This window comes from Myripristis murdjan, chromosome 23, assembly GCF_902150065.1.
Source record: "Myripristis murdjan chromosome 23, fMyrMur1.1, whole genome shotgun sequence".
NCBI classification, from domain to species: Eukaryota; Metazoa; Chordata; class Actinopteri; order Holocentriformes; family Holocentridae; genus Myripristis; species Myripristis murdjan.
Genome location: NC_044002.1, coordinates 26,454,571 through 26,472,141, shown reverse-complemented (window position 1 = coordinate 26,472,141; position 17,571 = coordinate 26,454,571). Strand labels below are relative to the sequence as shown.

General features: G+C 44.1%; 3 protein-coding genes across 5 annotated transcripts; 2 read left to right on the top strand and 1 right to left on the bottom strand.

The window, feature by feature from the left end:
* The first annotated feature begins 1,325 nt into the window (after positions 1-1,325).
* On the top strand, positions 1,326-2,391 carry LOC115355204 (histone H1-like). Its single transcript, XM_030045916.1, has one exon. The coding sequence runs from the start codon at positions 1,397-1,399 to the stop codon at positions 2,051-2,053; it is 657 nt and encodes a 218-aa protein (XP_029901776.1). The 5' UTR covers positions 1,326-1,396; the 3' UTR covers positions 2,054-2,391.
* Positions 2,392-3,097: 706 nt separating this feature from the next.
* LOC115355209 (histone H3) lies at positions 3,098-17,295 on the top strand. Of its 3 annotated transcripts, none has more exons than XR_003927855.1 (2): positions 3,098-3,599; positions 17,279-17,295. XR_003927855.1 is itself a non-coding variant. In XM_030045920.1 (1 exon), the coding sequence occupies exon 1, from the start codon at positions 3,124-3,126 to the stop codon at positions 3,532-3,534; it is 411 nt and encodes a 136-aa protein (XP_029901780.1). In that variant the 5' UTR covers positions 3,098-3,123; the 3' UTR covers positions 3,535-3,785. The 3 variants fall into 3 exon arrangements, 1 of the variants encoding a protein (XP_029901780.1); XR_003927854.1 differs by lacking the exon at positions 17,279-17,295 and adding an exon at positions 5,183-5,218; XM_030045920.1 differs by lacking the exon at positions 17,279-17,295 and having other exon boundaries at positions 3,098-3,785.
* coa6 (cytochrome c oxidase assembly factor 6) lies at positions 6,734-10,590 on the bottom strand. Its single transcript, XM_030045924.1, has 3 exons — positions 10,368-10,590; positions 9,320-9,520; positions 6,734-7,722 (listed from the first exon to the last, which is right to left on the bottom strand). The coding sequence occupies exons 2-3, from the start codon at positions 9,461-9,463 to the stop codon at positions 7,624-7,626; spliced, it is 243 nt and encodes an 80-aa protein (XP_029901784.1). The 5' UTR covers positions 9,464-9,520; positions 10,368-10,590; the 3' UTR covers positions 6,734-7,623.
* Positions 17,296-17,571: the final 276 nt, after the last annotated feature.

Sequence of the window (17,571 nt, the reverse complement as noted above, 5' to 3'; positions counted from 1 at the left end):
CATCATCATCATCATCCTCACAAAGTTATTTGTGCAGCATAGTGATTCCCATGGACCTCAGCCCTTTCAGACAACATGGATGAATAAGCTCTTCTTTATTATCATCTGCAATTTTATTGGGGGAGAAAAATGTTTAAAAGTTTTTTTTTTGTTTTGTTTTGTTTTTTGTTTTTTTTCGAAAAGGAAGCATCATGAAGCTCTTAGACAAGAAGTTTCTCTCTGTTTTGCTGGCCTTTGGGGTTTCATTGGAGATTTTTTTTATTTTTAATCTGAGCGTTTTATTTCTATCAAATCCATGATTGTAATTGTATGGAAATTGTAAAATATTGTTTATTTTTACTACTAATTATTATCACACAGACACACATTTCCCCAACATTTCTTTTGACATTCATCCATGTATTTTCTGACACTACAGACTGAATCTACATGACACACGGGGCTCAGTGTGTGTGGCAAATCTTACAAAACAGGAGTGAGTGACATTTGCCTTTTGTCACTGGAAGCAATATTACGTTTATTATCCTTCAATCGGCTGCAGTTTTGGTCTTGTAAGTTTGTTTCTTACATAAAACAATGAAAACTAATAACAGTAAAATGATATCTCGGCCTGAAGCAGCTTCGACAGGAAACAGCAGACCAGCGACGTTTCAATCAGACAATCTTCACGGTTTTGAATGTGACAGAAAAGAAATGAGTCTTTGATCCGCAGCCACAGAACATTATGAAGTCTTGTTCCTGACTTGATGGATCATGATCCGAGCAAAAGTGACGGGAGGCAGAAAGTTGAGGAGACGGAAAGCGTCTCTTCCAGGAAGTGGAGGCAGCCCGAGGCGCCGCCAGCATCAGTGTGTTTACTCCCGGCGACAAATGTCCTCTTTCCCGCTGAAGTCAAGACGCCAGATGGAGGTTTGCACTGTGAGTCGGTGGTGGGCCCTCTGTGCTCCCCGGACAGGCGCTTTGCTATGCAGTCCGAAGCTCTTTAAAGGCTTTTAAGGGACGAAATGTGAGGAAAAGCCGCTGCGAGCTGAGCGATGCGGCGGCGTGTCGGAGAGGTTTGAGGCTCTCCCGGATCCAAGCCGAGGGTCCCCGGCGCTGGAAGCGACTGGATCCCGCAGAGGAAGAGGTTTTCTGTCGGAGGCGCTGACATTTGCGCCCGGACCCGCGTCCGAGCTGCGGATTTAGTGCGGAAAAGGTGGAGGAGAAAACACAAAAGTGTGTCGCCGTTTGAGCAGGGAGAGAGGAGGGCTGTGCGCTGAGTCTACAAGGTCCGCATGCAGGGTATAAGTCCCGCCTCGCGCTGCTCCTCCCATCAGTCCCGTCAGTGTGTGAACACAGAGACCGAGACAGAGAGAATCAGCGAGTGAAGCGGAGAGAAAGCCCCTGAAGAGAAGAGATGGCAGAAGTTGCTCCAGCTGCGCCTCCCGCTCCTGCTCCGGCCAAAGCGCCGGCTAAAGCGCCGAAGAAGAAGTCTGTCAAGCCCAAGCCTAAGGGCGGCCTCAGCATCAGCGAGCGGATCGTCAAGGTCGTGTCTGCGTCCAAGGAGCGCAAAGGCGTTTCTCTGGCCGCCCTCAAGAAAGCTCTGGCCAACGACGGCTACGACGTGGACAAGAACAGATCCCGCATCAAACTGGCCCTGGTGGCGCTGGTCAACAAAGCAGTTCTGGTCCAGATTAAAGGCACCGGAGCCTCCGGCTCTTTCCGCCTCGCCAAGAAGGACAGCGGCGCCGCCAAGTCCTCCAAGAAGCCAGCCGCTAAAGCCGCTAAAAAGCCAGCTGCCAAGACAGCCGCCGCTAAGAAACCTGCAGCCACGAAGCCCAAAAAACCAGCCGCCAAATCTGCAGCCAAGAAATCTCCGTCCAAGGCCAAGAAACCCGCAGCCGCCAAGAAGAAACTCTCCAAGCCCACGAAGAAACCCGCCGCAGCCAAGAAGTCCGTGAGCCCCAAGAAGGCCAAGAAGGTTACCAAGCCCGTCAAGAAGAGCAAAGTCAGCAAACCCAAAGCTACCAAAACCAGCAAGCCCAAACCCAAGAAGGCTGCAGCCAAGAAGTGAAGCCCTCACCCTTCACTAACACCCCCAAAGGCTCTTCTCAGAGCCACCCACCTCCTCTAAGAGCATCCTTCACAAATCACTGTTTTGTGTTATCCACTTGTAGCCTACTTGTTATTTATTATTTAGCCTATAACTAAAGCTTCTATAATGCTCCTCACACTGAGTGCAGAGTGGTGCCGTGCGAAGTGGCAGCCTGTTGCAGCAGCTCCTGTGTCTTTCTTAGTTTTTGTATTTCACAAACCATCACACGGTACAACAAACCACATCTGTCTGACAGACAACTCACAGCTGTCTGCTGTATAGTCCTGTTTTAACGCTCCACTACTCAGCACCACAACTGTTTATTTATCAGCCTATTTATATTATTACATCTTAGGTGTTTTTATCTATTGGAACCATCCGTAGGCTATATCTTATATACCATCTGTACATCTCATATCTCACTTTTGGATGTTTATGTTTGTATTGTTTACTGTATATAGTCTTTATTGTTTATATTTATTGTATATAGCCTATTTATGCATTTATTTATTTTATGTTTCTATCTATCTATCTCATTATTACACCTAAAAACCCCTGCCAGCTGTTCAGGGGCTGCAGCAAACAGCAGCAACATCTGCAAATCTTGCTCTCAGTCTGCATCTCGTCTCAAACTTTTTCTCGTGACATGGGACAGAATTAGGCCATGCACTTAAATATTTACATTTCCATCTCTTCATCTCTTTGCTCATGAGCTATGGAGGAGGCAAAAGAGCAGGATGGGACGTGTGAGTGAATCTTTGTCTCTGAGCTCATGTGCTGATGTGTGTGTTTGGTGGAAAGCAGCGTGGGATCCGACAGATGCGGGTGTCCGTCAGCTGGGAGCGTCAGAGCAGCGCTGGGCCCAGGTCAGCTGACACGGGGGCGGGGCTAAGGTTCAAATTTTCGGCGGTCTTTGTTTTGGTCCAATAGCGGACGAGCTGCGGGGCGCGTGGCGGCGCGGCGCTGCGCTGCCTCTATATAGAGGCGGAGCCGCTCGGCGCCTCATGTTATCGCAGTTTTGTGAGGAAGCAGAGCAGAGAGGCTGAGCCATGGCCAGAACCAAGCAGACCGCCCGCAAGTCCACCGGAGGCAAAGCCCCCAGGAAGCAGCTGGCCACCAAGGCGGCCAGGAAGAGCGCCCCGGCCACCGGCGGCGTCAAGAAGCCTCACCGCTACCGGCCCGGCACCGTGGCTCTGCGGGAGATCCGCCGCTACCAGAAATCCACCGAGCTGCTCATCCGCAAGCTGCCCTTCCAGCGCCTCGTCCGAGAGATCGCCCAGGACTTCAAGACCGACCTGCGCTTCCAGAGCTCGGCCGTCATGGCTCTGCAGGAGGCCAGCGAGGCTTACCTGGTCGGCCTGTTCGAGGACACCAACCTGTGCGCCATCCACGCCAAGAGGGTCACCATCATGCCCAAAGACATCCAGCTGGCCCGCCGCATCCGCGGAGAGAGGGCTTAGACCACACACACACACACACACACACACACACACACACACACACACACACACACACACACACACACGTATGTGTTTCAAACAAAGGCTCTTTTAAGAGCCACACATCTTTAATCAAGAGACACCAGCCTCCCAGTTATTACACACATTCATTCATGCTTCATTCAACAGAGTAGTTATGTTTTGCGAAGATGTATATTTAAAAAAAAAAAAAGGCTGCTGTATTTTCACCTGCTGATGCTTCTTCCATCACAGCCAAATCTTTCCAGGCTGAAGGGCTGAGCTGCATCAGCTGATCTTTATTCTCTGTTGGTGTGTGACGTTTCATATCTGACCGTCAGATGCATACAAAGTATTGATCAGCTGCTTCCAGCTGCTGCACTGTCACCCGGTCTGTGCACAGCCTCGCACAGTGAACACAACCAGCCTGAGAACTCTTCCACGAAATCTCAGCCTACACTAAACTACCCTACACTAGATGGTGCTACACTGCCATCTAGAGGTTAAATCGGGGAAAAGCAAGGGCCGCCTGGTTGTGGCCTGAAGCTCCAGCAGAGCTCTTCTTCACTGGTGTGTTTCTCACGTGTCTTCATCCCCACCGTCCTCTTCATCACCTCATTTATTTTATCTACTGGTGTGTTTTCTCGTCTCAAAGTGGAGTTTTTGTTTGTTTGTTTGTTTGTTTGTTTGTTTGTTTGTTTGTGTATTTTTTTGCCTCCTGTGTGGTTTGCTCTAGAGCCTGTAAATAAATGCTCTGTGAGACTGGAAACAGTGACTTGGTCTCCAAATAAACTTAAAGTCCTCATGAAATTCCCTCTACTTCCTCTCAAACAGTGTGAAGTTTGACCAATAAAACCTTCACGGATCTCTAAACATCCACCTTGTCCCTTCAAAATAAAACTGTGCTTCTCTGCCAATACTTCAATACAAAACTGTGCTTGTCTGTTAATACTTCTGTTGAAATTGTTCATATTCCTATCTTTTTATAATCCTTGTTTATAGTGTTTATGTTGCTTACTGCTATTTATCATGTGTATACTGTAGATTCTGCTATTTATCATGTGTATACTGTATATTTCTTCTAAATTTGCACATTGACCTACCTCTATGCACATTTTATACACCCATGCACACGGTTTTTTCTGTTTGTTTTTTTTTTTGTTGCACATTGCTTTTTGCACACTGGGTTGTACTTAGGTTATTCTGTTGTACTCAGATCTTATTCTTTATTTCTATTTTTTTTATTTACTTAATCTGTAATCTGTGGATACTGCTGAAAAAAATGTGAATTTCCTGCAGGATGAATAAAGTATCTATCTATCTATCTATCTATCTATCTATCTATCTATCTAAACTGAGATCCTGTCGATTTGCGCTTGTGAACGAACCTTTCCTGCACCGAGCCCCGCCCCAAACTTCCTGTTCCAACAGGAAATACAGCAAATCAAGAAAGTAAGAGTCTGTTTTTAGAGGAGAAGCTGCAGGTGCACTTTGATCATCATAACACCAGAATAAGAGCCCTCCTGGATTTTCTGTGATGATATGACAGCAGAGGGTTTATTCCATAATGTGGGATTAGCTAGTCAGCCAGATAACTATGAAAAAAAAAAAAGTGTCACTGACTATCCTCTGAGATTTTGTCTGTTATTAGTGTGAAAGGAAAATACACATTTTGGGCAGCTCAGACCTCCTGATTGATTCAGACTTGCTAAATTGACTGGATCATCCTGTCGTCTGGCCCTTTCCTTTAATCCTGTGGGCGTGAACACAAACACTTTACATGTCTTTTATTCCCATTCAGAAACGCACCCTACCTGATCACTGCCTCACAATACCTTCCCTCACCTTTTGTTCTCTGCCTATTTACATACCGTCTGTAGTCACTGAGTAAAGGCCTTCCTCTGACATTGCTCTTGGTCAGCTCACTGCCCCAGATCCTCTCTGCGGCGTTCAGTTCACCAGTGTGCCGGTGGACTTCAACAAACTCACATCATTACAGAAAACTTCCAGACTGCACTACAGTGGTTTTTCTTCAACATTAGCAACCATCACCAGGGAAGTCCTGATCATCAACCCCTAAACCAGACACTCAACCTTTATTTTACAGATTCCAATCACTTTCACCAGGATATGGCATCACCGTTTCCACAGTTATCTGGCAAACTTCCTAAAAAAGGTTTGTGGAATGACCTCAAGGGGAAAAAAAAAAAAAAAAAAAAAGTGAATGAAATGAATAAAACAGTAAACAGTAAGGCATTCCATCATCAGCAACAAAATACGTCTACAAAAAATTAATCATTAAAATAAACAACCTTCTAAAAAAAAAGTCCAATAAGAACTGCAAAATGCAAAAAATATATGAATAAACAAAAAACAGAGGTATGTGACAGCTCTAAATTAAAAGTGGAACAACATCAAAAGTGTGTCAAGGAGAAAACAGTTTATTCATATTGACTGTGATAGATCAGGTCAAAGAATCAAGAGGAAAACAAACAGACCTCTCCGACTGTGTTGTTGTTGTTGTTGTTGTTGTTGTTGTTGTTTACATACAGGCAAACACCAGGGCGGTTAAATCCAAACTGTTACTTTATTTTCTTGGTTTGTTTCCAGTGTTTCCCTGCACAAATGTTATGAACAGCAATAAGTGATAATGACCGTAAAACATAATCATGTCTGCTGCTGCATCAGGATCAATGAGCAGGTTATTGATCAGTTTTAAGATATGTGATCAACCAAAACCCACTTCTTCAGCAATATTAGTCCATAACCTATGAAGGCATATTCGGGCCATCATAGAGCAAACAGAAGAAAAAGATAAAAGTGGTAAATTTACCAGAAAAAAAACTCACACATTTATGAGAAAAAAAAAACTCAAAAACTCAAAAATTCTGGGATTAAAATGCCACAAATTTACCAGAAAAACCTCAAATTTATAGGAAAAAAAGAAAAAAAATCAGATTATAAAGTAAATATATGAGAAAAAAAACTCAGGAATTCTCTGAGATTAAAGTCATAAATTTATGAGCAAAAAAAAAAAAAAAAAAAAAAAAAAAAATACATATTAGGGCCACTGCAAGGAAAAAAAAAAGTGGAGCCAGGAGGGGGGTGAGGATTAGTACTCAGTTTTTTTGTTTGTTTGTTTGTTTGTTTTGTCTCTAAGAATTTTCAAGATTAAAGTGGTAAATTTACTTTTTTTATGAGGAAAAAAACCTTGAAAATTCTGAGTTTATATAGTCAAATTTATGGAGGAAAAAGTTTTTCTTTTACTTTTTTTTTTTTTTTTTCAAGGTTTCTTGACCAAAACGTATATAGAGTTATTTTTTCTTGTAAATTTATTTCTTTAATCTCAGAAATTCTGAGTTTTTTCTGGAATATTCCCCTCCCCCTCCCTTGTCTCTTGACATTTTCCTCCACAGTGGCCCTGATACGCCGCCGTAACCATCAGCCCTGCCCCCATTCAAATGTAAATTTAAAAAAAAAAAAAACAACAAACTATCACTCTTGCACGATCTCAAAACTAATTTTGCGGTGTTAAAGTGACAGTCGTGGCTTTTCGGGCCGCCTCGTGGCGTTTGGTACGCACACAGCTTCACCTACCAGTGGCGTAGGGATACAGAGACAAAGCAGTTCCACCGGTTAGCGAGCGGGAGGGATTCTAAAGAGCGCGGACGCTGAATCCCAAACAAACGTGGGTTTTGTCCCGGCGCAGCGCTCGTCCTCTCCACAGGGAGGCGCTGACAGCTCGACCCTGGAGGAGCTGCCGAACTCACGCAGAGGAGAAAATAGAACCACAACGATCACTTTAAATACGAAAAGCTGCTGAAGGCGAGATTCTTTCATTGTTTTTTTTTTTTTTTTTTTTTTTTTTTTTTTAAATTACGTGTGAAATCTTCTCCATGCAGGAGGCGACGGATCCAAACTTCAGAGTGAAATCCCAAACGGCAGCGAGGCTCCGCCCACAGAAACCTCATCACCACACAAATAAACAGAAGAAGAAGAGAGGACGACGGAGGACGGCGGATGTGTTGATGGACACAAAGCCTCCGCTCCAGTCTTCCCCGGGCGGGGCGGGGGGTCGGGGGGTCGGGGGGGTTAGGAGGGCTGCTGGGGGCCGTCGGCGGGCGAGAAACCCTCCGTCTGCATCTTCTCCTTGTACTTCAGGTAATCTCGCCGCTTTGTGAAGTACTTCACCTGCAGGGCATGATGGGAAAGAACAATCAGCATGTCAGCTCAGTCCGTTTGCCAAGACCTAATTAATTCCTAAAATAATAAAAACTCCTTGACACTTTCTGAGGGACTTTTCCTGTAATTTTCACTCATTTATTTGTACGTTTTGGTGGTAAATTCCTGGGATCTTTCCTGCTCTGTTCTCTTCGTCTTTTCCGAGCCAAACCTCGTCTCTGCTGTGAAATCTGTTTGTTTGTTCACTCATTTTTATCCTCAGCTAACTTTAAAGTGGCTTGTTGTGATTCGGGATGGCAATCAAGAACCGGTTCCAACTGGTTGGATCCGTCCACACCGTTTGCATTTAATCTCGTCGATTCCCTCGTCGCTGCCTTGAGCCGCTCGGTCGGCGAGGAAGTCAACATGGCGGAGAGTCCCGAGAGACCAAAGCGTCCAGAGTTTGGCCTCGTTTCTCAGGAGCTGAGACGGGCGGCGACGGGCTGAAGCGTCTGCGGACGGGACGCCGGATCGAACACTGGGAGCCACGCGGCGGCCGCTCCTCGCCGCCGCCGCTCGGCCTCGGCAGCAGAGAGCGGCTTCACGTTCTCCTTCACGGTTTCACAGCAGCTCAGAGCAGCTTCACTGGTTTAACTCAGACGAGCATTTTGATGTTATTGTAGCGTCTTCTGCTGCCAAACACGTCCTGTTGTTTAATCCCGTTGCTCATGGAAACTGTTTGTTGTGGACAGGAAGTGAAGTGGCCGGTCAGTCGGCGGGTTTCCATCCACCTGGTTTTATTCACATTTTCAAATTTGCGCATTAAAAACACGAATGGAAACACTGAGAACTCGAAAAAAATCTCCAAATATCACAAAAAAAAAGTCGGTGCATCGATAAAAGGAAAATGCGAATAAGTTGCTATGGAAACAGGTTTAGCCAATAAACGGTGACGTTCATCATCACGTGACTTCGTCTCCAGGCGACAGAGGAAAAACAGCAGCCGGTTTGTTTGGACCGAAGAAGAGACTTGAACTTTTCTTGAACTAATCAAAGAAAATAATATTAATGCAAACAACAAAGTTTTGGTTTTTGACCGACGCGCCTGCAACACGTCGTCACGCTGCGCCCTCTTCGTATACAGAGACATAATCTGCAGCTGGAGGATTAGCGCCACCTAGTGCTCACCTCGATGAACCAACGCTGATTTTCTGAAAATTCAGTTAAAATTTGTGCTAAATTTGGATGGAAACCCGACGAGTGACTCTCCTGCAGCAGGCAGACGTCTGCCTCAGACACAAGTCGACTCAGAGAAAGTCGACTTTTCCCAGGAAGAAAATTCACAGGAAGGAACCGACGAGGGGAATCAATACAGAATCTAATCGATAATGGCATTGATATCAATAAAATCTGATCAGTTCCCATCCCGGTTGTGATGCATCAGCGCCGTGTGTGTTCTCACTGTCCCGCCTGGCCTGACCCTCTGCAGGCAGCGTGTGTGTTTTGATTGGCTTTGCAAAATGACTGCCATGTTCGCACATCATTAAAACAACAATTATCTAAGACGATATGTATGTCACAAAAATGATAAAGGGGGTCCTGAAGGTAAGAAGAGGGGACACTTTACCCACTGAGCGGGGCAGCTGGCCTCAAACTCCCTCTGGACGTCCTGGCAGGACGAGGCCTGGTCGTTGTTGTCGTCCAGACATTTCCACAGGCGGTCCCTGGCGCTCCAGCAGGCCTTCCTCTCCGCCGAGCTCGGAGCCGCCATCGTGCCGGGACGGCCCTGACTGTGCCCGCTGGAGAAAAGCACCAAATCCCCTCTGACCTGCAGGAAGCAGCCAAACACCGTCACCACCCATTTTCATTTTATATCACTTCAAAAGAAACATATTTTTAAACACAAAATCATTGCTTTTTTATTACTTTAGGAGATGGAGGAAGAAATACCACAATACTATAGACGGCTAGTTCCATGTCATGTAATTTTGAGTTATTCATTCCTCCTTAACTTTGCTTTAATTTAATACAATTCATAGGCTAATAATCCCTGATATGCCTCAAAATTTCCATCTTAAAAGACTTTTCAGGCATTTCAAAATAAGACTTTAATTATTGCTAAACGCCACACTAAAAAGGGATATTCCCAAAGGCCTGACTGCCCTTTAATGAAAGCCAAGCATGAAAAAAGCCCCTAGAATAAACCTTAATACACGTCGTGATGAAGAGGCTCAGGTTCACATGTAAGAGCTGGTCCAGGTGCACACACACGACATTTCAGGCTGAAGGCTTGAGTTTCGCAGTGATTATATCAATTAAGACGATCAATATAATCTGAAACTACTTCCTACAGTCAAGCTGACAGTTTAATCCCATCCGGTCTGATTTCACATCGGAGGGACTTGAAATGAACCAGAAAATGACCCGCAGCCTCGCGTCCCCTCCTCCATGACAGTAATGACAGTAATGTCAGTCACTGTGCTGCTTATTGAAATAAATTTATACCCAAAACCACAACTTCCACCTGTCTGACGGCTGTTCCTGTGACACCTGGACATTTACGACATGCAGTTTCCTGTTAACGAGGTTATTTTAAAGCCCTGGTTAGACAATAACACGCCACGACGTCCTGCCTCATTTCTGCTGTTTCTGATAAAAAGCGGCTTCTCACTCACCGACAGGAAACTTCAGTGCGTCCGGATGACAGGACGTGTCCCGGCGGCCGCTTCGGCTGCGTTCGGCTTCGCAGCAAAGTCCGAAAATTCACCGAAAACTCCAAAAAAACGTGACTTTTGTAAGCGTTGATCCGCGGAGCGTTGAAGGACGCAGACTCATGTCATTTCCCCGTCGCTTCCTGATGACGCGACGCCGTGACGAGCGTAACGGACCAGGCGGTGGCGCCGTTCGCCAAGAAGCAAAACGAGCAGAAACTGAGAACTTTATTTTATTAAAAAAAAAAAAAAATCCCAAAAAATCAACTAAATCAATGACAAACCGCGATAAAAGAGTCGTGTCAGATCATCTCCTGAATATTCACTCCGGTTTCCTTACAGGTAACATATGAGCCTCTTCTCTGTTAATACTTATTTACAATATGGAAAAAAATAACAAATGCTGTACTGAATTTGGAAATATCTTCTTCTTAAATTTATTTCGGTCATTTTCAACTTGCAGAAATCAAATACACATATAAATAAAAAATATCTTATACACATATTTTTAAACAATAAATAAATAATATTTAATTTCCTTTCAGTACTGAAAAACCAAAACAAATATATGATATAGCCTATACAAATATACTTATATATATATATATATATTGTCTAGATGGTACACAGTGAGAGTCAGCAGCTGCTTTCAGTGCTGAGACGCTTTGAGAAATGTAGGAGTCCTAAAGTTAGGACTGACACGCGGCTCCACAAGTTAGGAGCCGCTTTTAGGGCCCAGATGTGTCCCAGCTGGAGGAACCTTCCCCACATCAGCAGGAAGTCCGGAGGGCTCCCTCCTCCTACAGAGCACCTTAACCAGGCCCTGTACTCCAGATCTCATACTTCTGCTTTTTACTTTTAGTATGTACTGCAGCTGGCCTTACAAAGTATGCAGTGTAGTATGCAGTATGCATGCCCTGAGCTCCGCCCCTCTCGCTCACTTCCTCCTCCGTCCGTAGCTCCACATTTGAATGTTGTTGTCAAAATGCCGGTGCTGTTTCATACCGCGCTGTCCTCTGTCTGATTTCTGATCTGACATGCAGACTGTGAGATCTGAGCGGATGTAGTAGAACATCCTGGTACTCTTGGCATACTGCATCTGACATACTATGTACTGGGACATACTCATTCTTTTTCTTGCATACTAAATAGTATGGTAGTATGGGTACCTGATACCTGACTGTTTAGGTACCTGACACTGAAACTCAGGTAACAGTTTTTATCATAATCATTTTATGGAGGTTTAACTCACTTAAACAAAGGCTTAATAAAAAATAAATAAATAAATAAATAAAATAAAATAAAATAAAAATTATTAACTTTAAAAAATACTGAAAAGAAGTACAAGTACACTAATCTACTCTCTCTCTCTCTCTCTCTCTCTCTCTCTCCCTCTCTCTCTCTATGTCCTCAGCACCGGTTGCCATGGCGCCGAGCGAGTATCTCCGTCTGGGTTCATCCGATTCTGGGAACTGAAAGAAAAAAAAAAACAACTCTGATTCAGAGGTGAGGTGGGAGGACGTGTTTATCGACTTGTACGTGTGTGTGTGTGTGTGTGTGTGTGTGTGTGTGTGTGTACGTGTGTGTGTGTTCTCCTCAAGCTGCTTCACCCATCCACATCCTGACCATCACCTCTCTCCCTCTCTCTCTGTCTCTCTCTTTCTGTCTCTCTATTTCTGTCTCTCTCTCTCTCTCTCTCTCCCTCTCTCTCTCTCTCTCTCTCTCTCTCTCTCTCTCTCTCTCTCTCTCTGCAGGCCTTGATCCCAGCTGAGCGTCGAGCTGCCAGCCACTCGGCGCTGCTCGAGCTTCTGGGTGCAAAAACACAACAAAACTCCTGTGAGGAATCCAGAGGGAAGCAGGCTGACGTTTCTTTGGCCCGCTGCAGCTTGGACTCTGCTGTTTCGTTAACACTAGTTTGTGTTCCCGGTGTTTGACGGCACAGCTCAAATGCTGATTTAAACACACACACACACACACACACACACACACACACACACACACACACACACACACACACACACACCGAGCACGTTCTGTCATGTTCTCAGGAGCAGAACGTGATCAGAACCAGAACAGAACGCTCGGGTCAGCTCGTCTGTCAGCCTGCAGGTCATGTGGTTAGCAAAGTTTGTCCCAGCCTGGCCTCCGTACTGTGAAGATGATGATGATGATGATGATGATGATGAGGGTGGTGATGATGATGATGATGATGGTGATGATGATGAAGATGATGATGATGATGAGGGTGATGATGATGAGGGTGAAGACATCTGAAACTGGCCATGATCAGCTGATTAGGTCAAGACTTTGCCATCTTAGAGAAATATATATAGATATAGATAGATAGATAGATAGATAAATAGATATCACCCGCCAGATGTATCATTGGATCCCATCCTGCAACGAGGACGAAATAGGGAATGCATCATAAAAATAAAATAAAATTAAATAAAATTAAATAAATTATTTTAAAAAATACAAAATAAAAAGTTATTCATTTATTTCATTTTTAAGGAAGTATTTATTTATTTATTTATTTATTTATTTATTTATTTGTACATGGTTAAATTTACTATCTTTTTTCTTTTTGTTATAATCTTCATATATCTTCTAATAATGTTCTTGTAACTTTTTACTGAGTAATTTTATAATATTTTTTTGAAGGGGGTGGGGGGTTGATTTGATTTTATTAATTAATTTATTTATTTTAATAATAATTCGTCATTTTGTCCAACAATGAAACATGACCAAACATGAACTGAACTCTCTGGATCCTGAAAATTTTATAGTTATTTAATGTTTTTGCATCATTAAACAAAAAGGAAACCAACAAAGAAATTTATTCATTTGTTTTTATTTTAAAGAAGTCTTTTTTTATTATTTTTAGTTGTTTTTTATTTCTAAATTGTTAAACTCACTATGTTTTCTTTTATTATTATATTACTTTATAGCACAAAGAAAGGAGGTATTTTTAAATATTTTGCTCAACATGTTCAGGTTTAAGGTGTGAAGCCTCCGGGGTTTCCCGCTCCTGTCGGGTCGATCGGTGATCAATAATCGATCGTGGTGGAATCAGACTGCATCAGTCAACACCGGCCGAACGTCTCGGCTGAGGAAGTTCCTCCGTCACTTCGAGCCGCGGCTGCAGGTTCACGCTCATCGTTTAACAGCCGAGGAGTCCGTTCACGGCGACCTTTGACCCCTGGAAACGGCTGTTGCCTGGAAACTCGACGATCCAGCTGAGGCTGACGGAGCTCTCCCCTCCCTCTCTCTCTCTCTCTTTCTCTCTCTCTCTCTCTCTCTCTCTCTCGCTCTCTCTCTCTCTCTCCCCTCTCTCTCTCTCCCTCTCCCTCTCTCTCTCTCTCTCTCCCTCTCCCCCCCCTCCTCTCTCTCTCTCTCCTCTCTCTCTCTCTCTCCCTCTGTCTCTCTCTCCCTCTCTCTCCCTCTCTCTCTCTCTCTCTCTCTCTCCTCTCTCTCTCTCTCTCTCTCTCCCTCTGTCTCTCTCTCTCTCTCTCTCTCTCTCTCTCTCTCTCTTCAGTCTGTGATGTAAATCTGCTCAGATGTTAAATCGTCCTCAGACTCTGCAGGCCGAGTCGGCCTCACAGTCTCAGGGGTTAGAGGATTAAAAAAAAAAAGTTGTGAGGAGCTCATCAGCTGATCTGATCTGAGAGGACGGCCAGCGGAGGCTCGCGGTGTGAAGTTCATGGAATGAACCTTTAATGTGACGGACAGGCCAGCAGAGCAGCTCCACTGCAGGGAGCCTCCATCAACAGGACATCCACAGGAGATTTCTTTTTTTTTATGTATTCCTTGATTGATTTATTTATTTATTTTATAACTTTCTTGTATTTTTTTTTTTTATTATTATTATTTTTAAATGTATTTATTTTATTTTATTTTATTTTATTTTGGTAATATAGTGGCATCCATTTCTTATATTTCTTTAGTAGTATTTTATTTTAAGTTATTTCATGGTAACCTTTCTTTTAATATTTTGTTTCTTTTATTATTTTACTTCAATTTTGCATTTATAGTTAGTATAGTAAGTATTATGGTATTTTTTTTTTTATTTTTTTTACTACTGTTTTTGATCATTTCTGGTCCACTTAGTCTCTTTGGAGCACTCGAATCTGTACAAAATGTATTTCAGGTGCCTAAAGATGATTGACATTTGGTGACAGGTTGTGTTTTTCACATAATTACAATTATTTATGAAAGAAACAGTATTTCTTCTGTCTCCTGCACATGCCACCTGCCGGATCTACTTTTGCCACCTGCCGGATCTACTTTTCCTGCAGATGCCACCTGCCGGATCTACTTACCAGTTCAAATAGGAAAACAACAAGAAAAGGGCCGTTTAATTTTCTCAAAAAAAAAAAAAAAAAAAGGTACCGGGTCTTGTTGTTGTTTACATGGTGATCATCTTCTTTATTGGTGTTGGTTTCTGCGATTTTGTTTATGAGACGTCACCTCCATGTGGATACACACACACACTCACACACACACACACACACACACACACACACAGCGGAGGGTTTAAACACTCCTTTCGCTCTGTGCTCAGTCTTTTCATCTTTTTATCCTCCACACGTCACAAACATCACCAAAGAGTTTCAGCCGCTGTGTCGCCTCCACCTGAGGCCTGCACCATAAAGCTGGATTTGGGCTTAGCGAGCTAACTTCAGGCTTAACCCTGGCTTTTCTGTACCATAAAGGTGGCTTACTTTTTATCGGGCTACGTTGCCGTGGTAACGTATGCTGAACACCTCACCTGCTCCGGAGCAGGTGAAGTTCAGGATAAAAGCTGAATTATGCTTCCGTGTAGGAAGAGCGTACGGAGGTTGTGTGAAGCTTACGGGGGTTGTGCGACCGCCGCAGAGCCTTGCCGCGCGCCTCCCAAAAATTGTAACTACGCGGACCCTCCGCAGCCCCACAAGAGCTGTGATTGGTCCGCCCAAGTACATCATTTCCGGCATTTCGTTGCAACCGGCATCACATCCTGTTGTTGTGCCGGCCGGCAGCGCCGTTTTTAAAACAACTGTTGTGTCTCGACTCGTCGGTTGTGTTTGAAAACTTTGGAGAGTGCTGGATCTCGCGGAAGAAAGCCTGGCAACTCGTCCTCTCACCATTACAAAGACGTACAGTGTTTCACAGAGGTATGTTGGACACACACACGCTGCGTAGGAAATGCGTGCTTCGCACAACCCCCATACACTCTTCTTACGCTGAAGCATAATTCAGCCTTAAGAGCTCAGCAGGTAGAAAAGCCCCACCTACTGACCAATCAGCTCCCTTGGAAAATGGCCTGCCCATTTTCCCTTTCTTCTTCTTGTATAAAATTAAAATTAATACATTTTACAATTCTTCTTGTATATTTTTTTTTGTTACTCATGACTGCACTGTCCAACCAAAAATTGATCTTGTAGACCAGGGGTCACCAATCATGTGCCATGGAGGCCGAGAGGCTGCAGGTTTTCATTCCAACCAAGACCTCCACCAGGTGACTTCACTGATTAGCTCCTCCTTTCTGATACAAGGTGAGGTGATCAGTGAAGTCACCTGGTGAAGGTCTTGGTTGGAATGAAAACCTGCAGCCTCTCGACCCTCCATGGCACATGATTGGTGACCCCTGCTGTAGACTGATGTAGCCTAATGATTTTTTTTTAAATGTTTATGAAAATAAATTAGGGGAATTTAATTCAGAGAGTTAAATAAAAGTCTGATAAAATCCAGGCCAGCCTCTGGTCTCCTTTAGGTTTCCATTAGTTTGCTCATATTTAGTATTTAGGCTGGCTGCCCTGAAAAGTCCACATGAGAGTTGATGCCAAATGTTTTACAGTCTTTAAGTGACAGTGAAATAATATTTTAACCAGCAGAATAAACACGAGGCGTCAGAGGCTTTATAAAATGAAATATAAAAACCAGTTGAATCAAAGTGACGATTCTGATGAAGCTCAAACTGAGGGCAGCGGTCCAGCGAGGGTCGCCCCTCACTGTGAGAGAGGGCCAGTTCCTCTGCAGGAGTGCACGGCTGAGTGGGAGACACATTCATTTACTGAACACACACGTTACTGTAGTCACATCTACTCATGCCGTCATGGTGGGGAAGTCAGATTATAATCCCACTAATTTACGCATTGACACAGTCGGTGATATTTTTCCCAGCATTCCTTGCGGCTTTTGGCAGCTGCAACTGTTGCTTTTTGCCTGGATGATGGATTTATATTCCTCGTATTTATTAATGATTATTGTCTGCTCCTCCGTCGTAAAGTATGCGGCTCAGGTGGATTTTTCCTTGTCTGTGATTGGTCATCTGCAGCAAACTCCGCCCTTTTTATGTGAGCGCGCACAGATCTAGATTGGAAAAGCCTGGGTTAAATTAGTGAGTTGATAGCCGGCTTTATGGGACCGAAAATCCTGAGTGCGGATGTCTCGTTAAATGAAGCCAGATAAGTAAGAGAAAGCTCGGCTATGTTAATCCAGCTTTATGGTACAGGCCTCTAGACAGACTGAGAGAGGATTTTCTGCACGAGCGCGAAGAGAACGAAGAAGAGAATGAAGAGAACGAAGAAGAGAATGAAGAGAACGAAGAGCGGAGGACAGAAAAGCTGAGGATGACAGCCGGCGCTGGCATGCGGAGCGTTTTGGCAAAAATCACCAAACAAAACCGACGTGAGCCGTTTCAAACCGTGAAGACGTGTAAAATGTAAAATGTGTCGTAATCTGTGCTAATCCCGATTCCTCGTGTGGTGAAAGATGCATATGTGTGTGTGTGTGTGTGTCAGACGAGTCACATGACTCGGGAGACCTGTGGGTGAAGGTAATATGCCAGCAACCTTTAGCAAGCTAGGGGAGCTAAATGTCAGATCAGTTAGACACACACACACACACACACACACACACACACACACATTTACTGTCAGGGTTTCTGCATTTTATACTAAAACAGAAGGCAGGCAAACACACACACACACACACACACACACACACACACACACATTTAAACCCCCGCTCTGTCTCTCACACTCAATTAAACCGACAGCATCACCCTCCTTCTCTCTCTCTCCCTCTCTCTCTCTCTCTCTCTCTCTCACACACACACACACACACACACACACACACACAGCTCTTACAGTTTTCCGGAGCTGCTTGATGCCAATTAAAGATG

Bases quoted from the DNA above. Each gene is read 5' to 3' on its own strand.
- LOC115355204 (XM_030045916.1), top strand. From the start codon at position 1,397: ATGGCAGAAGTTGCTCCAGCTGCGCCTCCCGCTCCTGCTCCGGCCAAA.
- coa6 (XM_030045924.1), bottom strand. From the start codon at position 9,463: ATGGCGGCTCCGAGCTCGGCGGAGAGGAAGGCCTGCTGGAGCGCCAGG. The intron at 7,723-9,319 runs GTAAAGTGTCCC...CATGCCCTGCAG, and splicing joins CCAGCTGCCCCGCTCAGTGG to GTGAAGTACTTCACAAAGCG.
- LOC115355209 (XM_030045920.1), top strand. From the start codon at position 3,124: ATGGCCAGAACCAAGCAGACCGCCCGCAAGTCCACCGGAGGCAAAGCC.